The sequence below is a fragment of the Haliotis asinina genome, chromosome 8 (genome assembly GCF_037392515.1).
Source record: "Haliotis asinina isolate JCU_RB_2024 chromosome 8, JCU_Hal_asi_v2, whole genome shotgun sequence".
Taxonomy (NCBI): domain Eukaryota; kingdom Metazoa; phylum Mollusca; class Gastropoda; order Lepetellida; family Haliotidae; genus Haliotis; species Haliotis asinina.
This window is the reverse complement of record NC_090287.1, coordinates 10369544-10395995: the sequence shown is the minus strand read 5'-3', so window position 1 is coordinate 10395995 and position 26452 is coordinate 10369544. Positions and strand designations below refer to the sequence as shown.

General features: G+C 40.1%; 1 protein-coding gene across 1 annotated transcript in view; it reads right to left on the bottom strand.

Annotated features, from left to right (window-relative positions):
- Window positions 1-26414, bottom strand: part of LOC137294588 (glycogen phosphorylase, muscle form-like) — a 40540-nt gene extending 14126 nt beyond the window's left edge. The window contains exons 1-6 of the mRNA XM_067825634.1: window positions 25974-26414; window positions 9474-9575; window positions 8183-8365; window positions 7584-7715; window positions 741-852; window positions 239-321 (exon numbers count right to left, since the gene is read on the bottom strand). Coding sequence (XP_067681735.1) covers window positions 239-321; window positions 741-852; window positions 7584-7715; window positions 8183-8365; window positions 9474-9575; window positions 25974-26219 — 858 coding nt within the window. The 5' untranslated portion in view covers window positions 26220-26414. The remainder of the gene's footprint in view (window positions 1-238; window positions 322-740; window positions 853-7583; window positions 7716-8182; window positions 8366-9473; window positions 9576-25973) is intronic.
- Window positions 26415-26452: the final 38 nt, after the last annotated feature.

Genomic DNA, 26452 nt, shown 5'->3' with positions numbered 1-26452 from the left:
CAACCTAAACTAAGGCTTTCATATACATTAGATTCTGATTCATGTAAAGATCGTGATGAAGTACAATGAAGCACACAAAGAAGAGTCTGAATGTTTTTGATTTTCACAACATATTAAGACAACAGTGTCAAACATTTCCATGTCCATCATTACAGCAGCGAGATGTAAATGATGTCAGATACGATCAGAGTGAGTATTGAGCTGTAATCTTCACAACAATGTCTGCACAGTAACTCACATTGTCATTGGGGTACAACACACGGGAGATATTCTCAGCCAGATTCCGGTCACAGACAGCATCAATGTATGCACCATTGTTGACTGAAAACAGAAAGATTTAACATCACTGTTCTTCTGAAAACTTCCTTTTCTGCACTCTTCAAGTTTAGGCGGTAGTTTCCTCTGAACTACTAACAGCAGCTTAGAGAGTAAGTAAGTAAGTGAGTGCTGTATGTTTCTGACACACCAAGAATCACAACCTGGGAAAATGTGAAATTTGAATTCATAACAGGACTCTGCCACATGTAAGTGAAGCAACTCTACACAGACACATAAACCTACCTGCTTTATAGCAAAATCACTCTCTTGCTGTATTAGTAGTTATTTTGTCTTAAGGTATAACAAAAACAAGACAACTGATAAACACATCAAATCAACATTACTTAGGTGCAACTCTATGTAAATTCTAAAAACAAGTATAAACAGGTGTCCAACTACTTATTCATAAAATGCAAACTTACAGAATCTGAGATCGAAGCTGTTGGGTGCCTTTGCTGACCACAGTCTGAGTGTGTTGACTGTGTTGTTTCCATACCCGGGGATAGGGCTGTCATACGGCATAGCGAACACTACCTACAAACACAACCTCATGTTACAAATCTCTTAACTACAGGTTCAGACCTGGAACAGGTAAACAACTGACTTGATTACATTAGCTGCACATCAAAGCAGAATCTGTCCCTGCTATCAAGCATGAATTCTGTAGAGAAACAAGAAGGCCAAATGTCAAAATCTACATTAGAAACCAGCTCTGTAGATGGCCTGAGACAGGGTGAATGAAAGCGTAGGATCTGACGATAGGTCTACCAAATATGCACCAGTGAAGATCCAAGCTAGGACTTCAGCTACCCATGCTTGTAGTCAGAGGCGACTAACAGGACTGGGTGGTCAGGATAACTGGCTTGGTTGAAACGTCATCGGTACATAAATGCATAGAGCATTGCTCAAGTTCTTGATGACTCGATTGTCTCATCTAAACTTATACAAACCTGTAGAGGTTATGAATTCTTTGAAGAATGTCCTCCTTGGGGTACATATAAGCATTTTTATGTCCATTAAAAATCCCTACGATAGTTGTAACTATTTTGATAATAAAATATTTACAAAACAAAAAACTCGTTTTTGTCATGTGGGACCACCTTTACAGGGCCCCCCAGGCCCCCTACAGCCAAGAGCAGGTAACTCTGGCCGTCTACCTCGCACCTCACTTTTCATGCTGAACGTATCAGACAGAATGAGGGGAGGCGGGTGGCCGTACCCCAAGGAGGACATTCTTCAAAGAATTCATAACGTCTACAGGTTTGTATAATTCTTTTTCAGAAGAAGTCCTCCTTGGGGTACATATAAGCATTAAACATACTCCCGAAGAGAAGCAATTGGGAGTGGTATTCTGTCTGACAGCAACAGTCCATTTGATCGAAGTGCAAATCTACAATCACACGGAAATAGAAAAGGCACCGACCTGGTCACCTGACCGCTGATGTCAATCAAGGCGGGGGTGTGACAAAGCTGAGGACCCGCTTGTCAAAGCTTACATGCCCATTGGCTAGAATTTGGGAAATCCCAAATGACAAACCCCGCCCACCCAAATCAAAGTTTGGAGACCTGGACGTACGGGACACTCGCCAAACTGAACCTTGTCCATACCGCACTAGCAAGCTAAGCAGGGAAATGGAGAGGAAAGTAAGGCACCCAGCCAAAGAGGGCGGGATTAAGAAACCATCACCAAATATCACCGCCGATAAAATGGGAATGGATAGTTACCCAACACCGAGTGCAAACAGATATAGTTATCTAACAAAGCTTAATCAGCTTGAGCAGAACTATTCTGTCTACTGCAGGGAACTGACTGACCGAACCGAGCACACTCTCGTGTGTGTCTGTTCAGTTGGTAATGACGGTTCTGACGTGGCCACTGCTCTCACTGAGTGAGCTGACAACCCCTTTTTGGGGAGATAAGCCTTTATGTATATAGACCTTGCAGCCTGCCGATACAATCCATCGGGATGCCGTCTGTGTATCAGTCGGATAGCCAGCCATTCCGCCACCACAACAGCAAAATAGCTGTTTCTCCGTACGCAGCAAGGCTATTCTCTTAAAATAACTTTAAGAGGTTTCGTAACGTCTAATACACGAACCTTACAGTATGTATTATCAGACGACGCAGGCAGCATGCACCCACTTAGATCGATAGGCGCGGTTATTCGAAGCGAATGATCGAATTTTTTTGGGCGGTATGAATCCGGTAAGCGAATGCTAACCCGATCCTTATGGAACATAGTAAGATCCGGGTCTGGAAACATGACGTGTAAGTCGCTAACACGTCTACCAGACGTAACCGCCACTAAAAAGTCGTTTTCCAACTTAACAGTTGTAACGACGGGTTGGCCAAGTCATAAACGAGAGGAGTGGGTAACCATTCCAATACTCGAGACAAATTTCACGACCGGACGCAGTCTGTCCATGCCTGCAAGAAAACGCTGTACCCGGGGGTATTGTCCCAACAAGGCACCCTCAACGGGTATGTGGAAGGCTGAAATAGCCATGGAGTAGCCTCGAATCGTAGAAGCGGCTAAGCCAGATTCTAAACGAGACGGTAAGAACTCCAATACTTCAACTACAGTCGAAGAAAAGGGATCGAGAATCCCTCTATTTCCACACCAGCAGGCATAACAGGCTCATCTATCCTCACACTGTACATTCGTGGAATCCGTCCACGAAGCCAGAATTGTGTCTGCAACTGATGAAGGAATTCCGCTCTTTTGGAGACGATTCCGGACAGTGGCCAGGCCACCCACTGAATCCTGGGGATTGGGGTGAGGCTGGCCGTCCTGGGATAGTAGGTTCGGTCGCCGCGGTAATAGTACCGGCGGCTACACTAGTATTACTGAGTATTACCGGAAACCAGCGTTGAGACGGCCACAGAGGTGCGAGAAGCACTAGTAGCCGCGCTGGTTGGGTGGCAAGCTGAGACAGAACTTTGGAAATTAGGGGAATTGGCGTAAACGCCGTCGACACCCTGTCCGTCCAGTCCCACTGGAAGGCGTCGGCGGCAATCGCTCTCGGATCAGGAATCCGCGAACAAAAACCCCGGAATCTAGTTCGTCACTCCAGAGGCAAACAGATCCACCTAGAACGACCCAGACAACTGGGAGATAATCCCGAATATCTCCCGATCGGGCAACCACTCGTGGGGAGCCAGAACACGTCATGAAAGCGCATCTGCACGCACGTTGTCGACCCCTGGGAGATACACAGGCACAACCCGTATGCTGAACTGATCGCACCATAGTAGAAACTGCCACGCCTCCTGAAGGACCGACGGAGACACAGTGCCGCCCTGCTTCAGAATGTAGGACATCGCCGTCTGGTTGTCCATCTCTAGACAAACCACTCGGCTTCGAACCTGACCCACGAAGCGTTCGAACACCAACGTCACAGCTCTCAACTCTAACACATTGATGTGCAAGGTCGCCTCTTGGTCGGACAATAGTCCCGACATCGCGAGATCGCCCAGGACGCATCCCCCCCCAACCCTGTGAGGGAGGCATCCGTCTGAACTGTGAGCGACGGTACCGGGGTCATCAGAGGTAAACCTTTGAATAGATTCCCGGTATCTGTCCACCACCGCAAGTGACGTATCAACCACTGGGGAATAGCCAGATTCTTCTCGTAGCTCTCCGAGTGGGACCACTGTTGTGCTAACGCCTGCTGAATGGAACGCATTCTCCGACGTGCACGCCAGACTATGTCCACCGTCGCCACCATGTTGCCTAGCAACTGAAGCCACGTCCGTGCTGAGGCAAAAAGGGACTGAAGGAACCTTAACACTATGCCCTGTACCTTGAAAATGCGCTCTTGGGACAGAGAAACCACCCCTCGGGTTGTCTCGAACCTCGCCCCTAAGAAAACCAGATCCTGCCTCGGCACCAGTTGATTTTTAAGATAGATAACCCAACCTAGCCTGGTGAGAATATCCATCACCTTCTGTGTGGATTCTCGACTTAGGTGTTGGGAGAGCGCTCTGAGGATCCAGTCGTCCAGGTACGGGAAACAAAAGTTGCCCTGCGCCCTGGCGACCTGAACTGGTACTAGCATGAGTTTGGTGAACACCCTTGGCGCCGTGGAGATGCCGAAGGGGAGCACACGAAACTGATAACAAACCCCGTCGAAGGAAAACCGAAGGTATTTCCTGAACTCGGGATGCATCGGTACATGGAGGTATGCGTCTTTGAGGTCAATTGACGTAAGCCAATCCCCTGCCTCTACAGACGAGATCACTAACCTCAGTGTCTCCATCTTGAAAGACGGCACCTCTATCAAGTTGTTCAAACCCTTGAGATTTAGAATGGGTCTGAACCCTCCGTTCTTTTTGGTTACCAGGAAATAAGTGGAGTAAAACCCCATAGTCTCCTGTCCTGATGGAACCATCTCTATAGTTGCCTTGTCCAGTAAAGACTGAATTTCGGCACGGAGGATTGCCACCTTCGGCACCGGAGTGCAGCGAATCCCGGCAAAAGGAGTAAGCTCTCGCTTCCACTGTGGCATGTGGCCATCCCTGAGTAATAACGGGAGGCGACCACCCACAGAAATTTCGGGTAGAAGGCAAAGTGTCCCGGCCGACGGCAGAGATTGCCGCTTGCAACAGGACAACTGAGGGTTCTGGAGGTACTCCCTTTACCCCTGCCCTTGCTCTTCCGTGCCTGTAGTGGAGCAGTCCACTTCGGCGCATCCTTAGACTGAGTCGCAGGATAGCTTGAGCTGAGGACCGAAGGCCGCGAGCGAGAGGTGGAGGGTTGTTCAAGAAAGGACTTAAGAGTCCTTGAATTGACAAACGGCCTCCGCGGCCTCGCTAACTCCCGTCAAAGCCCCCGGGAACAGGGTCAAGCCCAGTCGGAAAGGCAGAGACAGCAGTGCCTGCTGTGTAGCCGGTGAATACCTGGCGACAGCCATAACCTACGAAGGCCAATCACAGCATACATCATCTGACTCGTGAACGCATTGAGTCGCGCGTCAAATGTGAATGCACCTCCGTAAGTTGCCGCTCTAACGTGGACGAGGAAAAATCCTCGTCCCCATCCTCCTGTGACACCACCTGCCTCTGCAAGACAGAGAGGTAGGCTGAGTGCACCGCAACCTTAAGTTGCTGCACGGCGTTCCGATATTGCTCCTCAAAGGAGCGGAAACCGAGCGCAACACCTGGTTCGATGAGGTAAAAAGCGGCAAGTGGTGACCCTGACAAGCCGACGCCTGGCAGTGGCCAGACGACCCCCCAAGTGCGATCGAGGCGTACACGCACTCGTCAACAACAGGAGGGTCAAATAGCGCATCGTCCCCCATCAAGTAGCCGGTCAAGCTCCGGGAGATCGAACCGCGAACGGCTACCCTACAGGAGCAGATTAATTACCCCACTGAGGAGTGAAGGTAAAATAGGCAATTGAACCTCAGCCACCCTACATGGAGGAAACGCTTCCCCAAGAAGACGAAACTCCGCGGGATCGGGGGCGTCCGCAGGGACGACCACCTGCGGCACAGCCCCTTGATCTCGGCTACCCTGCACGGAGTAAACACTTCCCAGGAAGACGAAACTCCGTGGAATCGGGTTAGTGCTATCGCGATCCATTCGCGCACCTGCCCCGGGGACGAACGGAGCGAAAAGCTCCGAATCGGCCTCCATCGGTTCGCCGAAAAAAGAAGGCGTCAAGACCTCATGAGATCGACCGCCGAAGTAGGGACCCCGATGCACTGAGCGGAACCGATGCAGGCGGCAAAGCCGGTGCTCGAACCGCCAGTTTGGTTGCCGGTAACCCCGACGCACAAGGGACCCGTCAACAAGGACAACAGACCCAGAAGAGCCGAGTTGTCGAAGTCGGCTTACCTCTGGTTCACTGAAAAACCAGGGTGCCGAGACCCCGTGGTGTCGACTGCCGAAGCAGGAACACCCGATGCACTGAGCAGAACCGAGGCAGGCGGCAAAGCCGGTGCTCGAGAACAACCAGTTAGGTTGCCGGTAACCCCGACGCACAAGGGACCCGTCAACAAGGACAACAGACCCAGAAGAGCCGAGATGTCCGAGTCGGCCTACCCCTGGCTCATTGAAAAACCAGGGTGTTGAGACCCTGTGGGGTCGGCTGCCGAAGCAGGGACACCCGATGCACTGAGCGGAACCGAGGCAGGCGGCAAAGCCGGTGCTCGAGAACCACCAGTTAGGTTGCCGGTGACCAACGGTACGAGACCCGATGGACCGGCGCCGGCAAGCGGAATTGCACCCGAGCCGGTGCTCGGTGCAAAACCCCTAGAGCCAGCGGGGAAAACGACACCAGAGCCGTAGCTTGGATCTGACATTCCCACAGGGACAGCACCCGTGCCTGAGCCTAGACCCAAGACTTGGGTGCACCCCGAAACTGTAACAATCAGAACGAACTAATGGTAACTGATGTACAGAAAACGTATGCAATTGAACACACAATATGCAAAATATAAACGCACGGGCGATAATAAATTGCCAAAATACATTAACCCAGCTAAACAACAAAGTATAAGCGGATAAATGCAATAACAAGTGTGCACACACAAGTGCGTAATGCAATGAAAAAGACTAAACGTCTTAAAAACCAACCTACCCATTTTGACTGAAACAAGAACAAATGGGTTAAGACATCTTAGCATGTAAAACATACTAATAAGAAACACGTAGGAATAAGAGAGACGCAAGCGAAACACTTCCCGCACTAAAAAGAAGCCATAAAGACCGCTATCTTGCCTGCCACATGACAGGAAGATAGGACCCGACCTGCAAAGTTACAACAATATATGAATGAAAATTTCAGCCAAGAAATTCCAACTAACGCCCGTGCGAAAGAAAAGGAACCATACATACAGTAGCTGACTCTTTCTCACTCATAATTCCGTAGGTAGATAGCACAAAAACTATCTAAATGGACCACACATGTCTTTCTAGTTGAACGACAGCATGAAAAGTGAGATGCGAGGTAGACGGCCAGAGTTACCTGCTCTTGGCTGTAGGGGGCCTGGGGGGCCCTGTAAAGGTGGTCCCACAAGACAAAAACGAGTTTTTTGTTTTGTAAATATTTTATTATCAAAATAGTTACAACTGTCGTAGGGATTTTTAATGGACATAAAAATGCTTATATGTACCCCAAGGAGGACTTCTTCTGAAAAAGAATCAATTATTTACAGACTGCTGCCATATAGCTGGAATATTGCTGAATGCAGCATACACCTAAACCCACCAACTTCAGCGTTTTCAGAAATCCAAATGTTACAACAGAATGTTTACTGACCTGTGTATCTACCCACTTGCCATCTGTCATGTTACCCTCAGCCCGTCCATAGAAGTTCACCGGCAGCATGTACTCGGGGCGAGCTTTCTCCCATGGATTGCCATAGCGCAGCCAATCATCAGGCTCCTCCAACTATGACACAAAACAGTTCATCTGGTTATATAGTTGACTGCATTTATATTATCACATTTTAAGGTGAAGTATCAACAAACAATCATAAAACAGAGAGAGAAACTTCACCAATGTAAACTGTGTAACATTGTCCAAAGAAGACTTTCCAAAGAAGACTTCCCCCTTGCAAAACTGTAGGTTTCCTTCTCACAAAGAGGAATTCCCTGGAGGTTGTATCCTCTGACAAAAATAATGCTGTTATTTTTTAACAAATCTGTATGTTTGAGGCCCAACAATCATAAATGTTAAAAACTCAGATTTTATTGTCTGTTTTTTCCCCAGTATCGTTAAAACCCAAACAGGTGATTGAACATATCCATGTCACTCACTATGACCACTCAATCCACATCTTGCAACAAACACTTGACAGGGGGGATAATTTTCATACTACCAACAAGATCCAGAAACCTGAACAGAGACCAACTTACCTGCCAGCCATCACTTATCTTCTGTGTGAAGATGCCATAGTCGTACCGGATACCGTAGCCGTAAGCAGCAAGGCCCAAGGAGGCCATGGAGTCAAGAAAACAGGCAGCCAGGCGACCAAGGCCACCATTTCCAAGACCAGCGTCCTCCTCGATCTCCTCAAGTTCTTCAATGTCAAGACCAAGCTGAACGAAAGGGTATTGGTTTAACATCAAACATTATGGTGATCACAGAGTGTTACAGATAAATCAGCAGCAGAAATAGACTTGGATAATCATTGTCTAACATAGGACACACAGGATATCCCTAACCATGTCTAACAACTGATGTATTGATTAAGTTGCTGTTGGGATATTTAGTATCTAGTCCTCAGGAATAGAGCTGTTAGACTGAGGACCTGATGTTTTGTGCACGAAGATGAGGTCATGAGCACTAAGATGGAGGGCCTCATCATTTGAGCACTAAGACAGAGGTTTCTCATGATTTGAGCATGAAGATGGAGGTCCTCATCATTTGAGAACTAAGATGATTTGAGTACTAAGACGGAGGTCACTATCATTTCAGCACTAAAATGGAGGACCAAGGTTCCACGCAGACTTTGAGAACATGAAGTCATCATGACTCACAGTATTTATTTTCAATATTTGGGAGTTATGAAGATGAAAATGCCAGTGTAATATTCATTAATAATAAGAATTTTGCAAAGATTTTGTTGTTTTGTCTTGCACTTCCATTAATATGTTACATAATACAGTAAGAAATTTTTTCACAGGTCAATTCTGTTGAAAGCATACTGAACAAAATAATCATGCTTGTGATTTATTCACGGTAAGGTATAGTCATAACAAACATATCTATAATGAACACCTTACAAAAATATATATCAAATCGATTTTATTGAACTGAATTCTGTGGGTCACTCATAAAAGTGGTGTCAACTTTGACTCATACAATATTAATAACACTTTGAAAGTTGTTTACAAAAGTGTTGTGTCAAATATGCAGGAATCATGCATCATGTAAAACCTTGCTGAGGACATCATGAGCACTGAGACTAAGGTCTTCATGCTTAGAGGATTTAGACTGAGGTCTTCAATGCTTGACCACTAAGGCTGAAGTCTTCATGATTGAGCACTAAGACTGAGGACTACACGATTTCAGCACATGATTTCCTCCCACATCCAAGGTCTCATAAATTAATCTTTCTTCTTCCGTAATCATCTAACAAAGTGTTCTTGACATGTTCACTCAAAACTCACACATGAGTCATGAAATGTTGAAGTGCAGCATTACCTGGTACATGGCTTCATCACAGGAGCTCTGCATGCCCAGGTTGACCATGGTGTTGGAAAGGGTGCGCCCCATGTAGAACTCCAAGGAGAGGTAGTACACACGCTGGAAACAAAAACCTCATGCAATCATTGTCAGACAGATGTACTTCTTTTTCAGTAAGTGTCACTTGGAAAACAGAAATAATAACATATTATGTGAAAGGTCACAAATTACAGAATTTCAGTGTTACAAAATTCAATGGCAACAACTTGATAGCAGAACAAACTTCAGAAATGACACCAAAGGTTGAAATTCTGAATATTCGTGTTAAGATGCTTGTTATGTTTAGTAATGATAAGCAATGTGACAGAAAACAAACATGTTATATTCAGGATTAGTTTTTCTCAGTATAATACAGACTCATTGGGCTGACTCCCATCAGGGATTCAAACTCAGGTTCACATGATCAGGAAACGACAAAATCAGCGATCAAACCGACCTCAGCTTCCACATCAATGGAAGTCTGACAAAAAAAATGTCAGATTTATAGTTTTCTCTATAAAGTGTAATAAGGTACACTCTTGCCCTGAACTATCATAATTAAAGTACAAGGATGCTAGCTATAGAAATAAATTGAACATAATGTTAGAAAAATGAGACAAATGTAAACTAAGAAACAGGGTACTACAGAGTTGTTTACTGTAGGAGACTATATGAGTTGATTACAGCTGATGTGCTTGATGACCTGGGGTTCCAAGTTTACATTTGACTACGAGGGGGCCAATGAGGATAGTACAGTGACAGCAATCGACAGTGACGTAATGCAAAAACGTAAAGTAGTGTTGTCACATCTTTCAGCAAAGCATCTTTGAAGTTAAGATCATGTTTCTTTGTTACCCCCCCCCCCTCCCCCTCTGACATGTGTGGTTTAGAACTAAACATTACAAGACTTACTGCATGCATTAAGGGTAGGCATCTAATGTTCACCAAACATCTAATCTACACACTTATAATGCCCCTAACAGTCTAAAAATAATCTGTAATGGATCCAATTTCTTCATATGAATACAAATTGTCATGTCAGGAACAAATGACAATATTAAAGTGAATAAATTGGGTTTTAACTTCTTTTAAAAAGTAAGTTAACGACTGTAAAGTGCCTTGTTTAAAATAACAATACTGGAGTATTTATATAGCTATATAATTTGTCTACAATCAAGTATCTGCTGCACAACCATGTATGAGTTGTCAACACATGAACTTTATGCATGTAGCACAAAACCATTACTACGAGGACACTAGTTTACTAATCACTGACAATACCACTAGTAACATGTAGAGACTGTGTTTAACTGCAATCAGTAGTAACAGGTTTGTGTTTCATGTTGCCTTGGTAGAACTAAGATGACCATAATAACTTTTTAATGCTGGCATTGATGCTAAATTTAACATTTAAAACCTGACATTGCACATTCATATTCTTATCTTATTTGCCCCTCAAATCTGCATTTAATACAGCTCTTCATTTACCATGTTGAGTAAACAGTAAGTTTCTGCTGTGTTTGATCAGTGTTGGATAGTAACAGCAAGTCATCCTGATTCAGTATTATTGTGTTTATACATGATCATTCAGAATTTCATCTGTTTTTTTTTCAACATGTCAACCAGCCTGGTGTTGTTTAAGAGTTTTATCAGGTTGTCCTTGAACAAGCAGGACTCTGCAGCTGTCAACAACCTACAGATCATCAACACCTAGGTATTTTTCTCACATACTAACTTACTTGGATTTAAGAGACAAGCATATTCAACCAATATGAGCTAACCAATACTTTGTGTGCTAGGATAACCTGTCATGCAGACACTGAAGTAAATATATCCAAGAAAGCCCACGCAAGTTTAGAAAATGTGGCAAGTCGAGATTTCTACAGCTTAAGAAAGTCTCAGGGCTCTGTTTCATTATATTTTACTTTTTTCTATCCATGGACATTTTTGTCTGTAAAATATGTTCATTTCAGTGACTAGTTGTTAGTTTAGAACTTAAGGATGAAATAATATGATGCTTACAGGAAATTGACCCTCATGATGACACGACATGACAGTTGTAAGCATATGATAAGTGGCTGTTGTATTATACATCTGCTTTCAAACATAGGCTACCAGTCCATCAGCCGTCCCCTTATGTAGAGCTCAACATCAGAGAATAAATACCACGTCACAACATTGTCTGAAATGCGTCTAACATCAAATTGTTCATTTAAAACGTTCAGAAAATACACCACATAAATTCACATTGTTAAACAGGACTAACCAAGCTAACACACTGAAATTGTTACAAATATTCAGAGAACTATCAGTCATGTCTCTGATAACACTGACAATATTTACTTGTTCATGCTAACTATGTATTCTGTAATTTTTTGAAACTGACACCACTGTTTTTCCATGTTTATGAAGAAAAACGACAAAGGAAACTGATGTTGACTTGATCAAGAATACAATATTTCCTCTCAAAACCAAGCTTACAACAAAGCTTCTGAAAGTTAAAGTAAAAAATAATAGATTGTAATTATGCATCTTTGTCATACTAATTTGCGATTTCTGTAAACTCTGATGATGTTTTCTTGATTACTGAACCTCCATATTGTTGACCAAAATATGCACTACTCTGACCAAACAAATAATGTGACAAGCAACATGTGACAGCTAGGAGATCCATTGTTTCCTTGTTACCATGGTTATAAAACTCATACAACATCTGGACAACATCTGCCACTGCTGGATTACAGTTCCCCAAGTTGGACCTTATCTTCTCCACCAGTGCCTGCTTCCCTACTCAGGTCATCAACCATCCTACAACTTACATCACCACATGCTTGCGCATAACAAATACACTTACATCTTTATTCCTACATGATTGCCCTCTCTCTCTCTCTCTCTCTCTCTCTCTCTCTCTGTGTGTGTGTGTGTGTGTGTGTGTGTGTGTGTGTGTGTGTGTGTGTGTGTGTGTGTTTACAATTGCAACAGTTTTTTCTTTACTTGAATGGTCTCATTTGAACTCATTTTACCAACAAAAGTCAATTACTAAACTATCGATAGTCACACATACTATCGATGTATCGATAGTTTTTTGTTTCTACGATTGATTAATTGCCTTTGAAGACTAAACAATGGCAATCAATCGATAGTTGGATGCATCATTACAGCCCTACTAACTGTTCTGTGATGTGACAGCCTCATTATAAGCCAGGGTATAAGATATGGGTATCAATTCTAAATAGCATGAAAACTGATTATAGGACATTCCACATATATCACCTGTTGCTAATCACAATGTAAACTGCATTATACAATACACTATTGACACATGGATCACTTAAATCAGGTACTTGTTAAATTGTCACAATGATGTTCACAAACTTGCACTACCAGGATGCTCTCTGACATCAGACAGGCTGATTGTAACATATTCCTGTTCAACTACATGTACCCTCTAAATGTCGAACAATGACATCTTTTGAATGGATTGTTGATCATGTGTTTCAGCAGCAGTTCAGTAATTCTGCTTTGTTAAACGTCATTAACATTCATAATTGTACAATTATTCAATTGTATATTCATCTATCGATTATGATGAAATGAAGAAATCACCCAAGTAGCAGAAACAGAATTTTCTGTATGTAAGTACTTTTAGTTCCATTCTTTGAATGGCTGATTTATGACTTATTATTATGACATAACTTGAACTGGTTACCCAGCTGATGAGATAGCCTATTCAAGTTCAACAACAAGGAGTTCCATTAGCACAGACCTATTGTCCATATTCTGATGGTCCAAGGACTGACCTAGAGCTGTTGATTTCCTGGTTATTTCCTTCGAGGGGCATATAGCTAGCTGACTGTAAGGATGCTGACTATTACGATGCCAAACATTACAAATCACCTTAATGTTGCTGGTGATTATTAATGATGATTTCTGTGGACTAAACAAATGTGATCAAAATGAATGTGAGAACATTAGAAATGCAAAATCCACAATCTATCTGCATTTTTGGAAGAGAAATATCAGGTACATATCAAGCACTGGGTTAGAGAACTTTGACAATGGGCCATTTTCAGGATTATTAGCCATTTTCAGAATTTACAATGGGCCACTGTCCTTATATAGTAAACTTCAAAATCTAAATGGGCCATGTTTTATTCTAATGTGCAAAATGGCCCATGGCCCCTGCCTTTACCAATTTTAACACATATTATGAAAGCTCTAACTGACCTGGGTACATCAATCAGACGTAATTTTACTTCCCTTTAAATGTTCCCAGAATATGTATTACGACAGCTCATCTAACAGTCTGGACAAAGGTTTACCATAAAGAAATTCTCTCAGCACTATAACTGACACACTGACAAAGCTACATTCCATGGGACATGCGTATTCCTTGGCAGATATCAAAATCTGGAAATGTTCCCATGCAACTTGCACAGTGTTCTGGGATTTCCATCAAGCAGATCATTTCCAATGGAAAAAGAGATATGCATATGACCACATCCGTGTAACGTGGTGAAAGTGCTTACTTAACATTTTACACAACTGTGATACCTAAATTAGAATGCTTGGTGTGAGACTACAAGAAAAATATGCCAAACTTCACTGTGCAACTACATCTAACATTCTTCCTCACGGTAATGTGACTAAATACACAAAGAAAATCTAAAATGCATGCACAATGTCACACGCATACTCTGATCCACATAAGTATGTGTGAATAAATCATAGAGCATAAATATGACTCAATACAAAGATTTTTTTAGATATTGTAGGAAGGCCAGGATGTGGCAAATATGTCATTAAAGTTTAGGAAGCACTGATATTTTTATCAAAAGTATCTGGATTAGCATTATTGCAGGAAAATGGGCTTCATGTATTGTAGCTGAAGTTGTACCCATATGGGAATTGAAACCCTTTTATTTGTATGGCAGGCTAACTCCTTCACCACAAGACTACCCAGCCATCCCTGCAATGATAGTGCACTCAATGTCATATGTAATGACTGATATGTATGAAAAACAAGGATGGCGGAAATCTATCAAATGTGTCATTTCAGCATGACGAAGCAGATTCAGGCAACATGATCCCTACTTCACGTTTACTTTCATGAAATACACTCTTAGTCAGCACAATCCTCCAGGACCCAGGTAAATGTATACTGTCTGTCATAAACGCATTTCAGTGAAGCAGTGAAAGGAATGACTATCAGTAGCCAACATGATCAAGGTCAGAGCTCCAAGTTGACAAGTGTGTTCCTGGCCTTGCTTCACCTTCAAGTCAATCTATGCTTTTACACACTTCATAGACGTTCCCACTCTGTAGATCAAAAGCTGGTCAATGTAGCATGGACAGCACATAAAGAAAACATCTTTCAGCTACCGTCAGGTTACTACATGGAACAATGTGCCACACATCACCAATCTCCCCACAAATGGGACATGTCTGACTGCCTGTATATGTACTGGTAGATAAAACATCCCTGTTTTTCAAGATTAGACAGACACAGGTTAAAATACACTGAGCACCAAACATTTGTAATTAAGCATGAAGGTCAAAGGGTACGGTCATAACAGTGATATGAAAAATGTTACGATGAAGGGATCCCTTAAAAACAATGCAATGAGAAAACCTCAAGGACATCCCTTATATTTCTAACAAAGGCAACTATTGACATGATTGAGGACATCATATTGAGTTTAATATCTCATAAATGTCATAGATTCAGAAGGTCCCTGTATTCAAGTCCGAACACAGAATACAGTCAAATATGATTTCATAATTATTGTTCATATTATAGTACAGTACTATTTCATTCAGATGTAAAATCATATTAATCAGTCTGTTAGTGTCACTTCACAAGTATAAACAAGAGGGCCAAACAAAAGTCTAGGTAACAGGAAACTTTCTACGAGATCAGTAGCTTAACCCATGAATGCAAATGCATACTACATACTTAACCTTTAGCCTGCTGAATTAATTTCAGCATAAGGCGCTAATAAGAGGGTGGGTGATTTCAAACACTCAGTGCGTCACTAAATAAGGGACAACTGAAAAAATATTCAGCTCATTAATACTACATACAAAAATAAACATTATTATCAAAAAATATCCAGATAATTTCAAACGTACAGATATTAATTACAAGACAAACATAAATAGAGTAAATTTTCCTGAATTTACCGGAATCACTCGATTGGTAGCCGGATGCGTTTTATACTAGGAACCGTATAAATTGTCCAATTATCGCAAACCGATTTCAATATTCTTACTACTGATATTTCATAAGTATCTGACTTTAATTTCGTATATTTGTATCGGCAAATATCCGCGCGACGACAAATTAAAAAATAATTCTGAAAAAAAATAATCGAAAACGTTCGTCGTAAACAAATAATATTTTCGATGTCATGACAGGTCTTACTGAAATGGCACTATTACGTTTATTTAAACGTGTCATGTAATGAAAATAGCAGAATAAAATACATGATTCATAAGCATTCATGAGTGCAAATATCAAGTGTTATGGTTCATTAATTTTTGCACAAACCCACAAAAAGACGGTGTTAAATCGTGTTACGCATACGAAAAAACAAACATGGCGCGCTTCGTCGAACTCCTACATAAAATATAGCTTTTTTGGTCAGAAGAAAGATTACAGAACTCTTCTGTGTAAGACCTGGTGAAAGAGGGAGAATTTCTCATTCTACAAGTGTTCCATGTATCATTTTCCGTTTAGTATGACGAAAGACGGACGAAAATTAAGATTGTGAAATCTAACTTGTTTTCTAGTAAGTGCAAAGGTCACCGGATGTGATGTCACAGACGGGGATTGCTTGATGAAATTCATTCGCAATTGAATATGAACAGAAAAGTTGGAGATATTTCGCCTGAATTTAGCACAAATAACTGTTTAAAGTGATTAATCAGAGCTCATAGAATTTTCTTGGTGTATTTTTGACTATATAATTCGCACATAGCCGAACCAGTTTGACCTTGTATGCTCCCGTGACCCGGAAACAGTAGTCGATCAACACTGCCGATGCAAGTTTTTCAGTATCTTTTATTTGAATTTTTGTTCATATTAGGCACATTACTTTATTGTCCACTGAATATAAAGATAGCAAAGATATAATTGTGATGCATGTTGATCCCAGCTTATTCTTTTTTTCACATGGTCCAACACAGAAGCGTGTACAAAGATCATTCTCAACAGGTGCGCGGATATGGGCGTGGCATTTGTGTTTCAAAATAACATTCATGCTTTTCTTTTTATGACGATGTAGTGTAGTAAGAACTGCAGTATACATGTTTTATAAACAAAAATATATTTTCAGTTATAGTTTCACATGAAATCGGAGATGATTTGATAGAAATTGCGTTCATATTACATGATTGGGAAAATTATATGTCTCACTTTAGAACAAGTTGAATTACATTCATAATTTTATGCAATGAATTAACGTTCTTGATGAATAATTACGATAGATTTGTCAATGCTTTATGTTTCATACCTGGTTACAACTTTAAATCTTTACATACACTTTAATATGTTAAATGATATTAATATTATGACAATTATTTTTCTCTCTCAAATAGACAAAGGCAAAGACACTTAAAATCTGTCAATGCATTAGCAACGTGTAAATAACCAAATTTTAATTAATGTCTTTCAGTAATGTGGAAAGCTGACAGTTTTGCACAATTTTTTATTACAACTACATGTATGCCATGAAATATATGGATAGATGTTACAAATTATTTTGTGTATTTTATTTCTTCATAATATCGTGCCAAAATGTACATCAAATACAAATGGGTGATGAGTTATTTTTGTTTTCAGCAGTACCACTTTGTTTGGTGAATTATTTTGAATCGCACATGACAAATAATGTCATTTATGTTGTTGAAGTAACAGTACATGCAAATTTATCGGAAAATGTTATCATTTGATAAAAAAGAAACCATATACATATAAGAAGTTATATTGTCTCTGGTGAAAGTAAACATGCTTCATATTCTGTAAATATATATTATTCTACCTTATTGTCTTTTCCTGGGTTTTGGAGCAATGTCACAATATGAAATGGGTCTAATGAACTTTCAAGGATTGTTTCTGTTTGCTGAAGTGTTTGATGGTGATATACTCCAATTATTTAGTGTTCAATAGCCTAAACCATCATGAAACAAGAAACATGAAGAACAGTCTTCCTTGAATAACAAAGTGCTAAGGACTGAGCAGTCTTCCGTTAAAGATCTGGAAGCATTTGATATATATGTCTTTGCCATATACACATGGCAATGAAAAAAAATCCAAATTGAAATCTTAAAGAATAGCTCCAAACTGGACAACAAAAACCACTCACTGCAGAGCTCAGTATTAGGAAAAAAGAAATTTACTTGCCACCACATGATTACCTTGATGCCAAAGACTAACATAGGTTGCACCTCCTACTCAACACTTAATTATCTGTCACTTGTAGTTTTGATATTCCATATTCAAAACATCACTACGACAAAATTATTCTAGATCTGGTATGATAATTTCACATTACTTCATGAAATTTCATCACAAGAAAAAAATGAGTCTGTCTTTCGATCACTGTCAGTGTAATCACTGCTCCAAGAGTTTGGATCATCAGTCTGTTTCCCAGATGAAGTCTGTTTTAACAGTAAAATATGAACATAGACAGTGTGCAAGTAGGTAAAAAGTATGGCCATAAACATGAGGTACATTTTGCAGTTCAGATTGCACTAGTGCAATATCTAAAAGCTGTATGGAACCACGGACTGAGCCACATGACATGATTTTTTTATACAAATATGCACACACGTCAAACAATTTGATCTGAAACATTACCTGCATTATACTAGGAAGAATTAACTCCGAAAGCTCAGCTGTTTGGAGTAACAAAATAATTTCAATTTTGCTCCAAATTCGTGAACAAAAGATGTGATGTTTAGCTGTTTTAATGTCTAAAATAAATACTGATTCACAAAGACGATGACAGTTGTTTTCTAAGCAGTAATTAATTTCTATGAAATACATTTACTGTACGTTACATTCTCACACTAGCTCTGGTTTCGTTCGTTTCTGCAAAAGGAAAAATGATTTTTTTTCATGAGATCTTCAATCATCAAAATTGTTCTTCTTGTAACGATATACACAGAAGAATATTCTGTTATTGTTACGACACACTGACAATTTATATGTCTCCCCGTGTCAGAACATTCTTTGAAAAAAATAGACCGCGAAAATCATCGACTTCGGATTTGCTAAACTAAAGATCAACACATCGACGGCTAACTTCAGGAGAAATACTACAACACAAGCAACAAATGACAACTGCTATTGAACACAACTAATAGTAAATGACTGAGGATGACTGAAAGGTAATTCTGGTGTGTAGTATGGATCTTACGGGAATTTGAATCAGTTTAGAAACTGTATCAATGGTCGTTTTCCAACTCGTTCACATTTTACTTCCACGAGTGCCATGCCGTGTACGTGCTTCCGGTTTCATCAAGGGTGGGTACAATTACAAATATTGTGATATTGTTTCATGATCTGCATTATATAGGTATTGAGTCGTTTTCTTTCAATGTATATGTGTTCAGATTCTGCTTATGAACACATATTTTCAACATCCTTCGTATCTTGTCACTTAGTAAGACCGCGAGTTTGGCCACGCCCTTTCGGGTCAACAACGGCTGTCAACTTTGTGAATGTTGGAAGGTTTATCAAACCAAATCAAAATAAAATCGCTAAATCTGGTAATTTCTGTGCAGAGGCAATAACATTTACCTATTCACACCGTGTAATTAATTCCAGATAAAATAATTGAATATGTCAAAAGGATGGCACATTTTCTTCGGCATCACGATACATGTGGAGTTGTTTGTTTACCGCCGTTGCCATGATCGTTCCTGTTCGTCCAATCGATGATATAACATTGAGATTGGTTTTGTTTATATTTATTTGAGCCGAAAGTTACTAATTTTTAGAAAATGGGAAACTTATGAGCTTTCTCTTCGTCAAGGAACAAAAAATATCGACTAAACTATCAAAGAATATTTCATTATGAAGAAAATATTAGACTGGGTACCACACGGCGTGGTGCGCTGGAAGTCAACAATGGCCGTTATTTTCGACTGCGTGCCGAGAAATTCGGCGATCTCATTTTTATTTCGCGGTCGTTTCGTTTTAAGGTATATAAACGTATTGAACATTACATATTTAAAAAGGTGAGAATTAGTGCATTCCATACATAATTCATATGACACGTAAATCCGACTCGTTGAATAATTATTGCAAGTTTTATTTGGAGATGTCATTATCCTGCACTCCTGTCGAATGGGTTCGACGATAGCATTGAGAGGATTAAGTAGGATTTCAAACAAAAGTTCTTTGACAAACAAACCTTTTCCCAAAAACCAAGGTCAAAAGATCTTTCTTCTACATTGGTCCTGTTTTCAGTGAAATACAAGTCATCCCAACAACATGGTTACTAGAGCTGTGACAACATACTGCAGTATCGATAATCGTGATAGATGCGTAATCGAATGATAAACATATCAATACTTTTTGGCATCATGATACGTATTGTTGACCTAATAAAATTCACTGTCACTAGAAATTGACGGTTATGTCAATATTTACACCGTTACTTGATATCAAAATATATTTTTCTAAAGAAAATAACTGAAGATAACATATTGTGATGTGTATTGAATCGTATCGTATTGTTCCAGGATATCACTATACACACCGTATCGTAAATATTCTGTATCGTCACACCTCTAATGGTTACATGTTTATCTTATAACTCTTGGTATTAGCTGGTTCAGGGATTGGGAAAGGCAAGACCATGGGCCATTTTGCACATTCGAATAAAAAATGGCCCTTTAAAATTCAGAAGTTTATTATTGATACAAGGACTGTGGCCCATTCCAAATTCAGAAAATGGCCTATTATCAAAGTTCTCTATCCCAATACCTGCTGGTTTAGCTAAATACCTTCACAACGAGTAAAAATTAGAACATGTTGCCATAGGATGAACTCATGATTGTAAACCCATACTATCTGACAAACAATATCAATGAGTGAGTTTATTTTTACGCCACATTCAGCAATATTCTAGCTATAAGGTGGAAGTCAAATAATTAATTAAATAATTGAGACAATCCAGTAATCAACAAAATATATCAATATCAAGTTATCACTAAAATACATTGTCAACTACATTGATATTAATGTTATCGCAAAGCAAACAGCAGCACCACCCAGTTATCACTAGTAATATCAATATCAAGGTATTATCAGCGATACACTGCATCAAGATCTACTAAAATGTCAAATGGGGTCTTGACCACATCAAAATCATGTGTCAATTGCTTTCCTGAATTGTGAACCTGTTTTGTTACTTGTAAATCAAATTTTACAATATAAATAGGTCTTGAGGATAGGTAAGTTGAATTCACACTAAATGGTAAATGTTACTTTATGTTAAGATGTGGGCGTTCAATCACATCTAAGCAATAAGATTTCTTTGTGTAACATGGGTTACAACAACATGCTGCAAGGAAGCAAGCTGCTGAAACAGATAACTGTACAGTTCAGGGCTTGATCATGTCTACAGCACAACTGATGGGCACAACATCCTATTATCAAACCCAACATACATCCTTGTTATCTTGGTTACTGCTGGGTCAAGAGTAAAGCTACTTAACATACACCATCAGATCAGGAACAGAGATAGTATCTGCACTAACATGTCTCGAAAAATATTGTTTATGAATAAGGCTAAATAACTGTCATTCTACACTGAACAAACTAGTCAGTGGAAACTATCAAGTCTCTTAATTTTGTAGGGATGAACCATGGTTCCTGACAAGGAGATGAGAACATATTGCAGCATTAAAAATGTGTCTATCCTTGATGATAATGACTGAAAATGAGTATATTTCAAGAGCTCTGGATTTTTCTCATATCAGTTGTCAACATAGTGTTTGTGTTAAAGTTGATTAGTGGGTGAAACATTTTTGTGGTCAGTGTAAATTGTAATGGTCATTTTAACTTAGTTATCAAATTGAGGTAGGATGTATCAATGAAAAATGCCTAATAACAATGTTAAATCTGTTGAATATTCACCACCCATGATATGTATGCAGATAACAACAACATGGCACCTTCTCCCAGATTCCACTACCAACCAGTGTATGAAATATTTTTTCAGGATTGCTAGTAAACCTGACTAGGAAGTTGTAAAAGTTACTAGCCCGAATGAATATTTACTAGCCAAACTAAATAAAGATACAAAACTCTCAAAGTAGTTACTTATTGTTTCTTTCATAAAGTTAAAAGTTAAGCACCCAAGTTACAAACTGTCAGGACCAGATGATTCAGCACAAATTTCAGGTTTATAACTATTCGATCAGTGGCAGTCCAGCTGAGCACTCTGTCAATCAGGGAAGAAACAAGACCATTGCGCTATTTGCAATTGAGAATTTTTCACAGACTGAAAATTTACACTAGCAAGCAGGGCTATCATCGTATTTTTGCTTGCACAGGGAAGTTTTACCAAGTATCGGGTTACCGGCTAGTGGTTACTTCGAACACTGCTTAGCCAACCATCATGTAATCTGTCATACAGGTCCTGAAACTAATATTTTCAATGGAACCTATGCTATGAAGCATGCCAATTTAGAAAGTGGTAAAATGTAATACATTGTATTAGGGGATAGACTAAGAACGTGGGTAAGAATCCCGGATGGGATTCACCTAACAAAGTACTAGAATCTGTACCTCCATGAGTCAGTGTAAACCGAAAAAATCACATTTATGTTTAGCCCAAGTATGTTTAGAATTTATAGCAAATCTAGACTTATGCAGCTGAAAGCTCATTCTTTTCCCACAGCAGTTACTTGTCATATCTTCCTACGTAACCTCTGTTCTAATACGACCCTTTCATGGTGTGAGTGTTTGAGACTCGTGATTGGAGGCAATCAGATTTAGTAGTGCAATCAGCGACCTTGTTTCAAAAGTGATCGTTTGCAAGATCTCAGTAATTTCCGGATGCATCGTGAAAACTAGAACCTCTTCCCGACTGCGATACTCAAATGTTTCTTCTAGACAGAACTCAGTCATGTCATATTTGTTTCTCCACATTGCTTGCATTTGTCAAGTTGAATCTAGGTCGATGTAACACGTGTTCTGATTGGACAGAAAAAAGGGAAATAAATCTGTTGCCATTTTTTGCCGCCAGGGGATATTATGGCCGTACTAGAACAGAGGTTTGTAGGAAGATATGACAAGTAACCTCTGTGAGAAGAGAATGCTGAAAGCTCTGAAAATGAACAAAGTCTCTTTACTCCTTTTTATCATATTTTATTAACATAGCTTAGGAACTGGGTTGTTTTGGGTAAAACATGTTTATTTCAGAACTAAGATGCTAGAGTAACCATCATGGCATCTTTGGAACAACAGACTCATAGATCTGCTTCTATGTTGTATTCCTCAATGAAATAATCATGTGATAGAATGACAGTTTCAAATGTTCATTACGAACACCTCAAAAGAATACATAAATATTCAAAAAATACTTTTGGATTTAGAAAAGACAATCAAATATTGTCATGTGTTAGAATAACAATGTGATAAGATATCCCTGTTTACCTCACACAGCTGAGGACAAAAAGGTGCAATATACTGAAACCAGAGACCGTATATGATATAATAGATTATATGGTCTCTGCTGAAACCAACTGAACATGTTGTGTCATCCCATGTACTCATATTACCATGATTAAAAAGTAGGTAGACAAACCTTGAACATTATCAGTCTGGAAACTAAACCCGTCCTTGGCCGTATTATTTTCATGCCAGTAGTTATATACTTTAATGTTAACAAGCACAACGGATATTCACAGGTAAACCCTGCTTATATGACTATGAGTGACTAACTGGTGTCTAATGTAGCTTATGATCTGCAAATGGGAGTTAAGATAGACTAGCAATATTAGTATTAACCTAAAAACTTCATTGTAAGGAATATCTAATTGACACCAAGAGCCTACTAATCAACATCAAGATGTTACTGGTAACCCTATGTCGTGATTTCACACATAGCACCTTTGCATCAGCTAGAAATGTGCACAGGACATAACGAAATCTCTCTTGTCTGTCAGCACGATTATCATGATTATGTTTCACAACACTGCACCACACAGTGACACATTTATCTGCTAGGTTACTTCCCCATGGAAAGAAACAAGACAGCATCTCATCTCAGTGCATTCTGAGACACACCAACTGGACCAATATATATATACCTAAAATGACCAGTCTACAATCATGAATATATGTGGTGTTCTGTTGTGAATAAACAAACTTTACAACAAAATACTGAAGATACTGAGGTTACATATATCATTTTGCCCTTGATTTGTCTTTATTACAAAAAATCTAAGAGTAGTGTACATAGTGTAGGAAGTTTGAGAAACTATTCCCTTCTCATTGTACAAAGGTTCTAAAGTGACACCCAGTAAAGTTTTAAAGGTCACATGCAACGTAAAACACAACTTTGCAGATTCTGGTACCTTTCAGTATGCACTTACCGAAACTAATCATAAAAAATGCCAATTCAACCTATAAAGTTGAAAAAAACGTGATGGAAGAAAAGCCTGCGAAATCGGAGTTCAAACGTTTCACTAAATTCCCCCCAGCGCTGGGGGGAAAACTGGTTTCAACAGCTGTGCTCCGCTGCGTCCATAACGCATGCGCAGTGAATAGGTTCGTGGAGCTTGAAACAGTATGCATGCCCAGCGTCTTAAGTCGTGAACAGTAGTCTAATCTTGGTTGTGCACACAAACAAGTAAATAATCTACTCGTTACGTTAAAAAAACTTGTTGATTGTGGTAAGCAGTCTCTGTCACAGAAAAAGCTCAGTGTCTGGTTTATTCACACCTATATGTCTGTCTGCCTGTCTACTTAATGACAACATGCAATACACAGCTTCAATCATTGACCACGTGCAATTTGAACTTAACACCTATCAGACTATACGACATAAAGTAAACAAGTTGATTAATGACTCGTGCAACCGAGTCCCGTGTCTGCCACATTATGTAATTAGGCACGTGTGATACACATGACATGTTTTTATGTCTGTAGGTTGCAAACAAACTACATTCATTTTTTTCGGATGACTGGATCTGACGGAAACTGGTGCAAACTCTTGTCAGTTTCAAGTCCTGCTTTGTACTTGGACAGATTCCAGCCACGCACTAGTTTACCATCCCTACTGACATGATATTTGAATGGATCGAGCACAAATGCAGAGAACATGTATTTTCCACACCCAACATCTCTATATACATTCTTCATGGATAACGACTTCTTTTAGTGTATATGATTTTGTTTGACAACAGTATATGAATCCATACTGAAACGATGCATCAAGTACACAAAAAGAAGTTGTTATCCATAAAGAATCTTACTTTCTTGTGACTGGCTATACTTCTAAAATGCCCATCAAACAGATCATCTTTCTGTACACACAATCAACCCTCAGCATGTCAGCAAATGAAACAGCCAATCTGAAGCCGTCGTTACACTTGAGTGCATATCCACCCTCTATGACTGGGTTCAGTCTCCCGAGGGCTTCGTTTCGGGAGAAGTGAGCCGAAGTACAAAACATTGCACTTTTGAATCGCGATTGTACGCTTATAATTTTCTTTTTTTGTATTTTTAAAAGCAGCAATGTATATTAAATGTCATGAATAAGTGATAAATGTGTTTTGATTATGTTTGATTTTTTGGTTGCATGTGACCTTTAAGTATCCATCGGCCTATCCATGACATAACAGAAACTAATTGGATCTGGTGGTCATACTTGGTGAATTGGTTGACTGTATATTGTTGCTGCCCAACAGAAAAGGCTACAGTTCATGATATCAATCACTGGTTCTGACTTTATCATTTTCACATATTTAACATACACGGTTCAGATCGACCCTTGACTACCCTTAACAATTTGCGGGTTTAGTATGATCTACCGAAGTATCATGTTAATGGTTAGATTAGTTTACCTCTGCCTGAAAGACAGTGTAAAGGTGGTTGTGTGTTATTTTAAACCTTGGAGAATGAACAAGACCTTCAACCACGATGGGGTAACAGGGATGTGCACTGCCAGTGGTTTTGTCTTTCGCAGACTGACTATAAACATGATAAAGTCACTTTTAATGAAATTAACATGACATAATTAACAGAGGTCACTGATAAAGACACTGAAATTACGTGTGTTAGGTGCATTTACATGATTAACAGTTACATATTATGACAATACAAGCCAAACAATAATATGACTGTCAAGGTCACTGTACTTGGCCTTATTCGGTTCGACCTTTCATTACCGAATCAGCTGAGTGTCAACTTGCCGGTTTTGCATTAACATAACTGCATATTCAAGAAACTCTCACCTTTGGGTCCATTTCATAATAATACTGTTGGGTTCTAATCCATCTTCCGACTAGGTGGTCACGCACTGTGTGCGCTAGAGCGAAATAATAGTCTCTGGGGGTCGCAACATTTCGATCCTTCACAAGGGTGTAGTGAAGGTGCCTGTTGAAAGTGGACTTCACATTTGATACATTTTCCACAGGCGCAATCCCCCGAATACTAATTTGCTTTCTTTTATCTTGGTCGGACTTAGGAGCTGATGCCATGCTTTCCGATTGACTTCAGCTGAGCGATTCAGTCAACCTGTCAAATGGGTTCCGTCCGTGAACTGACTGCGTCTAGCTCCTGCCCTTCCTTTCAAGGACGAACATTCAGTGTCAACCATACAGAGTTATCGCTCCGGTTGTTTGTTTTCTGCACAATAGAGGGCGCTGCGGATATCGTTTTTCATTCAGAACATACCACTCGATCGGACTTTCTCGATGTCTTTCCGATATAA